The following is a 7901-nucleotide window of genomic DNA, read 5'->3' on the forward strand; positions in this document are numbered from 1 at the left end:
GCGCACTGCGCATGCAGTCACCAGTATTTAAGCGGAAGTTCCATTTTTGGGTGGAACTCCACTTTAAACATACAGGGGCTTATTTACTAAAGCTGGAGAGTGTAAAATCAGGATCATTTCTGCATAGAAATCAATCACCTTCCAGACTTTAGCCTAGGTTCACATTGAGGGCTGATTTGAAATCGTGCGAGTTCAGCTGAACTCGCATGATTTCAAACTGGCAATGCAGTCCGACTTCGGGGGCGATTTGACAGACATCTGTGCGTATTCTTGCACAGATGTCTATTCAAATTGCCCCTAAAGTCGCCAAAAGTAGAAACTACTTTTGGGAATCGGACGGTGCCATTGCCAGCATTAGCTGCCAATTTGGCATGCAATTTAACATGTCAAATTGCATGCCAAATCGGCCCAAAGTGAATATGGGCTTAGGCCAGGTTCACACTGGTAGGACACAACAGTTGTACGACTGTGGATCTGACTTTGCCCTGCGACTTGAAGTCCGACATCCGTCCGACTTCAATGAACAGGGATCCGACTTTGATCCCTGACAATACCAGTGTCTGGTGTGAATCTTTAGGGGGAACTCCATGCCTAATAAAAAAAAAAAAAACGGCATATGTTCCCCCTCCAAGACCATACCAGGCCCTTCTGGTCTGGTATGGATTTTAAGGGGAACCCCCACCTCCGAAAAAAAACGGCATGGAGTCCCCCCCAAAAAGCCATACCAGACCCTTGTGCGAGCACGCAGCCCAGCAGACCAGGAAATGGGGTAGGGACAAGCGAGCGGGTGCCCCCCCTCCTGAAATATACCAGACCGCATGCCCTCAACATGGGGGGTGGGTGCTTTGGTGCCTTCTTCTCATGTTGATTAGGACAAGGGCCTCTTCCTGACAACCCTTGCCGGTGGCTGTCGGGGTCTGCGGGCAGGGGGCTTATCACAATCTGAAAGCCCCCTTTAACAGGGGAGCCTCCAGATCCCGGCCCCCCACCCTATGTGAATGAGTATAGGTTAAATCGTATCCCTACCCATTCACCTAAAACAAAAGTGTCAAAAACAAAACACAGTACACAGGTTTTTAAAGTATTTTTTTAAGACAGATCTGGCGTTTCTTCCGACTTCTCCCTCTCCTGCTCTTCTCTCTCTTCTGGTGATGTCTTCTCCCTCTGCCAGTTCTCCTCCCTCTCCGGTTCTTCTCTCTGCGCTGTCTTCTCCCTCTTCTGCTGGGTCTCCTCCCTCTGTTCTTCTGATGTTGACTCGACATGATCGCCCGGTGTAATGCTGGGTCCACTGTGTGCAATGATAGATGTATGAGAAAAATCAGCGCAATGGATTAGGTATTTTGTTATAGGTGTGGCTGCTGCCTCTACAGATACAATACCACCTAGGTGGAATGTATTAGAAAATGGTAAAAAAGCAGGAGTAGTATGGCGCTGCCCTTATGGAGATAAAACAGATTTTTTCTTTGTAGTGAACAATAACTCTATGTGTTACCTAGTATCCATAATTCCTAAAGTATTGCTTTTAAAGATGGTTATTATAAACCTGTGTGTGCCAAAAAAAATGAGTATTTATATATATTTAAATCTGTGACTGGTGCTGGATTCTTGCTAATAAAAGTAAAATAGCAACATAAGGTGCTTCAATTAATCAACAAAAGTGCATTATGCAAAATCAATAAAGTGACCAGTGCTAAATCATACAAATTCATACAAAATTGTGCAAGATGTATAAGATAAATCCACGCAATGAATTAGGTATTTTGTTATGGGTGTATCTCTACAGATACAATACCACCTAGGTGGAATGTATTAGAAGAAAAAAAAAGCAGGAGTAGTATGGCGCTGCCCTTATGGAGATACAACTGATTTTTTCTTTGCAGTGAACAGTAACTCTATGTGTTACCTAGTATCCATAATTCCTAAAGTATTCCTTTTAAAGATGATTGTTTATAAACCTGTGTGTGCCAAAAAATTGAGTGTGTTTATATTAATCTGTGACTGGTGCTGGATTCTTACTAATAAAAGTGAAATAGCAACATAAGGTGATTCAATTAATCAACAGAAGTGCATTGTGCTAAATAAATAAAGTGACCAGTGCTAAATCATACAAATTCATACAAAATTGTGCAAATTATCCATCATAAATAGTGACTGATGTGCTGTAACCAGTATTAATTGGATAAGAAAAGTTCCGTTTGTGAGAAAAAAGTTCTTTTTGGAGTGTTTTGAGGTGTTCAATCTTTGAGGATCAAATATCTGTAGGAAAACTTCTTATCCAGGTGCTGGTTCTTTAATTAGTGCCTTGTCTGCATGCTCTGACAATGCTTGCACTCACCGGATTTTTCTTTCCCCTGCAGGGGTATAGGCGGTCACAGTGTCTGCCACTTTGTAGCAATCAAGGATGTCCCCCAAACTTTACTTGCATGTTATGATATTTACATGTAAAGGAAAGAAGGGATACCCATCGCGTAAAACCATAAGAGAACTTTTATTAAAGCTTAATAAATATATGTACTCACATTTCAAATGAAAAAACGAGCATAAGAAAAAGATATCGAATTCCCTTTGTTAGAGGTGCTGCAAGGCGTCCGTAGCCCGCCCCACGCGCGCCTCGCCGTCAGACCCCTACTGGTGCCCCAGGGGTCTGACGGCGAGGCGCGCGTGGGGCGGGCTACGGACGCCTTGCAGCACCTCTAACAAAGGGAATTCGATATCTTTTTCTTATGCTCGTTTTTTCATTTGAAATGTGAGTACATATATTTATTTATTTAGGTGGTATTGTATCTGTAGAGATACACCCATAACAAAATACCTAATTCATTGCGCGGATTTATCTTATACATCTTGCACAATTTTGTATGAATTTGTATGATTTAGCACTGGTCACTTTATTGATTTTGCATAATGCACTTTTGTTGATTAATTGAAGCACCTTATGTTGCTATTTTACTTAGCAAGAATCCAGCACCAGTCACAGATTTGAATATAAAAATACTCAATTTTTTTGGCACATACAGGTTTATAATAACCATCTTTAAAAGCAATACTTTAGGAATTATGGATACTAGGTAACACATAGAGTTATTGTTCACTACAAAGAAAAAATCTGTTTTATCTCCATAAGGGCAGCGCCATACTACTCCTGCTTTTTTACCATTCGCTGTGTGCAATAACTTATATTGGCATGGGGCGGGGCCACCGGGTGATGCCAAACGGAGGCCACGCCCCCTTATGAAGTTACCACCCAAACATGTCCTGGGTGGTGATGTCATAAGTGGGTGGGGCTTCCGTATGATGTCACTCAGTAGCCCCCCATGCCAATATAAGTCATTAGACACACCGCGGGCCCAGCATTACAACGGGAGATTGAGTCGAGTCAACATCAGAAGAACAGAGGGAGAAGACCCGGCAAAAGAGCGAGAAGACAGCAGGGAGAGGAGACCCGGCAGAAGAGGGAGAAGACAGCGCTGAGAGGAGAAGAAATGGAGAAGGAGGAGAACCGGCAGAGGGAGAAGGCGTCGCCAGAAGAGGGAGAAGAACAGGAGAGGGGAGAAGAAATCGGAAAAGAGACGCCAGAGCTGCCTTAATAAAATACTTTAAAAACCTGTGTACTGTGTTTTACAGTGATATTCAATGGGCTGAAGTGGGATCAAAGCCGGAGCAAAGTAGTGCAGGGAGACTTGTGTAGGACCAGTTAAGATGGCTCTCGTAGGGAAACATTGATTTTTACACATCATGTGACGTGAGCTCCCAATGTCGGAGTGTTTGTCGCACCAGTGTGAATCCAGCTTTAATGTCAAAACTTAACTGAACAAGGTTAGAAGCTGATTGGTTACCATGCACAGCTGCATCAGACTCTGAGTGCACCAGTTTTAGTAAATCTACTCCACACTAACAAGGAAGATTCACCTGCACTGGATAGTTTGGTAAATGTCACATTGACTGCTTTTTCCCTTTTTTCCCTAGTAAAGCAGGCCGTACCTTCTAATTTTAAGTCTTTGGAAACAGATTCATCCAAAGATGGAGTTGAATAAATCATTGATTTTTTTCTTTCAAAGATCTCATTACTGCACAATAGCACAGACCCCTAGTCTTTTGACAGGCTATGCCTGCTTTGCCAAAGACATCCTAAGTTTAGAGGTGTTTGATAAATAAGGCCAATTATATTGTAATTAACTGTATTCCAAGAGTTCTCAGATAGTTAGCTCACCTAAATTGTGTTAATTTATTCACCTAACTTTTTTAACTGTTTCCATTTTGTAAATTTAAACTTAAGGAAAGCAGCGACATGTATGGTTGACAGTTTGGGGAAAAATTGCCAATACAGGGCATATTGTGGATGGGGAGCACGGTAGAGACTCTTCACACAATAATAAATTGTGTATATATTCACCTGCCTAATCATGTGCAGATTAAATAAGTAAACAGGGGGTTGCTTTTGACAAGATTGAATAATTAAAGTGAATGCTCACACAATTTATTTTAAACATCTGTCATGTTGTTATTGCTGTCTGTTCCCCTGCTAGGTAGATTTGTTCTCTCTAATTACCTTGTTTACCCTTACCACCAAGAGCAGAAGTGAAGGAGAATCACAACTTTTGGCCTGTCACCAGAACAGGAATAGAGCAGAAGCCTTCCAACGTTCTGGTGATAACCAAGGGTTCCCTCATTTTTGAAACAATTTCTTCTCACTTCCTGTTTTGACTGTGGAACAGAAAGTAAAGAGAACTCTCCACAATGAGACACAGATGGCAATAAATAAATAAATAAATAAACAAAAAAAAACCGATAGTGGTATAACCCTCCCGTACTCTTTCCGAAATGAAAAAAAAAGTCTTGCCTTCAGTTCCACTTTAACTCCTATATTATACAGTATCTGCTTTTTTGTAAAGGAATAAAGAAATACAAATGCAAAGCAGGCTTGCAATTGTAAACAAGCCTAAAGTGAATTGTACATTTATCCTGATGATAACAAAATCTACTAATAGATGTGGGGCATATATGAAATACATACATGTCAACTCTTACCTGCCAAAATATTTGTGATTCTGTTTAGCCACTTTTGTGATTTACATGCACCATTGCATATTCAGTGGGGTGATAACAAGAAAAAAAGAGTCTCATTGCACTCTAAGTTCAGGTTCATCAAACCTTAAATCCGGGAATAAGGAACCACAGTCAGAAGGGACTTCAAGATGCAACAGAGAGGCTCCAAGTCCAGTACTCAATTTGGTGTCTTGGTTCCAGTGGGATGGATCAGGGTGGGATACATCAACCAGCAGCAAACGGATGTTTTAAACGTGGGTTACTATCTGTCAAGTTAAATCGCTCAGGAGAGGTTGTAAAAACGTCCCGTCTACATGAAGCCTTAGTGAAAGTCAATGTGGGATATATCACAGGAGAGGATGTGAGTGGTGAAGGATGGATGACAGCTCTGATTGTGGTGCAGCAGGGCTCATCAGGTCTGGGAATCCCCAAAATCATGTAGAAAACAAAAATGGCCACAGCACAAACATCAATATGAGGCATATATCATATAATAAAAGCATAAAAGCACACTTACATGTGGATAAGGTGAAAGGCTGCAAAACTGTGAAGATGGTAAAGAGCAGCACAGCTGGCCAGCACAAACGGCTGTCATGCACGGGCTCCAGGACCGCCAGAAAGGGCAGGCATCGTCTGCAGGCTAACTGGATCAAAGTAGCAACCATTGAGGGTGAAAAGGGGGCATGTATCTTGCGTTTCAGGGGACCTGCCTCCTTTTTCATATGATACTCAGGTCCTCTGAAATGCATTGTACACGCCCCCTTTTCACCCTCGATGGTTGTTACTTAGAAGTAGCAGGATAATGGATGATGTTCCTTCCCTTCCTGTAAGCAAGTTAACAGTGTTATGCTGAAAGAACTCTGCAAAGAAATACAACCGGGGTTTTCAGTGGTTTACCAAAAGCTAAAATACTCGAAGTTCAGCTTTGGATAGTAAAGATAAAAAAAAAAAAAAAAGTTTGGCTGGACTAACAATGATGATATGTCTGTTTTACTTTCAGGTGCTGTTTACTAATCTTCCCGTAGTTCACGTCTATGCTGTGAGCACTAATGGACCGGCTGATCCAAAGAAACAGCTGACCAATCTCTACTCTTGCCCGGTTTATAAGAAGCCACGAAGGACTGATCTCACCTATATCTTCTCACTGTATCTGAAAACTGTGTATGTTCCTGACCATTGGACAATGAGAGGTGTTGCTCTACTGTGTGATAACAAGTAAACCAGAAGCAAGTACCATGAGAAAACAAGTTTTTTTATGATGTATACTTACCTAGAATTCTGGTGTCACTGATCTGATCTGAGCCAACATCATCAGTGCTAAACACGATAAATCAACCTAACACTAGTGTTAGTGAACCACTGTCTACAGCCACGCGGCATTTAAATGTAGAGCTTTCCTACTTGTCTCCTATGCTTATTAAATATGCTTCAAAAACACCCACAACATTGTGTTTATCATAGTTCATGACAAAACTGCAATTCTTTGAATGTGTTGATTCTGTATTTCTGCTTTTAGAGACCAAAGATGTTAAAACATTGTGCTTAATTTATCTATTTTGTCTGAAATATACTTTTATAAGTACTCTATAAGAACTCAAAGAACTGTTGTATAAATTATATTAAACACAAAATAATGTAATAAACTTTTATTTAACTTATCTGGTTAGAGATGCTTAGTGATGAGAAAGCAGAGCATACCCTGCTAAAGGTGGACATGATTAAATATGTAGGTTTTTTAACGGTGTGGGTAATGGAAATAAGCATATAATTCACAGGCTGCAGTATATGCTAGCAGTGGCCATTTTAGAGGCACCATATTGGAGACATTGGTATGCAACACACACTGTCATGGTACATTTTTTTTTTGCTGGCTAGACGGTAAGTGTGCTGGGAAGTTTTTGTATTATGTTATAAAGACTGACCTCTGTAAACCCAACTCAGGGATAAAATCCTCCCACCCACCAGCCTGTAAGTAATTGCTACATGGAAAAAAGTCCTATTTAAAAGCCCCTTTTACTTACCTGTAGCAGTGGTCATGTAACTCTTCAGCTCGAGCCTTCTCCTCTTGTGTTATTTGCTGGTTTGAATCCATCTTTGGGCATCCACGTAAGTGAACTTTTCTCATTGAATGGACGGTCGCAGTGTCCTCTCAGGATCAAGAAAAAGACAGATGTCAATGGAGGGGACTAGGGGGGACATGCAGTCAACACTGGATCAGCGCCCCTCTCCTTCCCCACCTGGATAACAAGGTAAAGGGAAAAGGACCTAATGGGATGGGTTAGAGGTGGGTGGGAGGGCTGTTAAGAAAATAGTTTTGTGCATATGCACAGTGAAAACAAGTTTCCTCTAATGAGTGTGAGTCTCATCTGTTGTGCTGCAACACAACAGATGTTTAATTGTTTAATCTTTTACTTATATTCATCCCTAAGTCTCTTGCGAGTGCCAAATGTCTGGCACTAAGACTTCTAGTTCCAGCTGCAGTACACTAATCACAATTGGTAGCTCACTCAACCACTCCTCCATTCAGAAAATGCCTTGTGTTCTGTGATTGAAGGAGGGGGAGAATGTGATGTTCATCTGCACCTCTTTCATTCTCACAATGACTTACATTCAGTGAAAAGAAGGCAATGCTTCTGCTCAATGTAGAAGGTGTTGAGCAAGAGACCCATTCAGTACTACATCTATTACATCCGTGAGCTACAAGTCTCAGCACAAAATGTTGGGCACTGATAGGAAACTGCTGGCTGAAAAAAAATTAAAGCATCATCTTGTAAAACAACCCATTCAGTTTTATATAAAAACAAAAGACAAAACATTTGGTTATACATATAAAAAACATTATAAATATCTTTTTT

The 7901-nt window shown here is 41.0% G+C and overlaps 1 protein-coding gene across 1 annotated transcript in view; it reads left to right on the top strand.

Moving 5' to 3' along the window:
* Nucleotides 1-6704, top strand: part of LOC141144794 (dynein axonemal heavy chain 5-like) — a 454887-nt gene extending 448183 nt beyond the window's left edge. Inside the window, exon 77 of the mRNA XM_073630823.1 lies at nucleotides 6047-6704. Coding sequence (XP_073486924.1) covers nucleotides 6047-6265 — 219 coding nt within the window. The 3' untranslated portion in view covers nucleotides 6266-6704. The remainder of the gene's footprint in view (nucleotides 1-6046) is intronic.
* Nucleotides 6705-7901: the final 1197 nt, after the last annotated feature.

This window comes from Aquarana catesbeiana, linkage group LG05, assembly GCF_042186555.1.
Source record: "Aquarana catesbeiana isolate 2022-GZ linkage group LG05, ASM4218655v1, whole genome shotgun sequence".
NCBI lineage: Eukaryota > Metazoa > Chordata > Amphibia > Anura > Ranidae > Aquarana > Aquarana catesbeiana.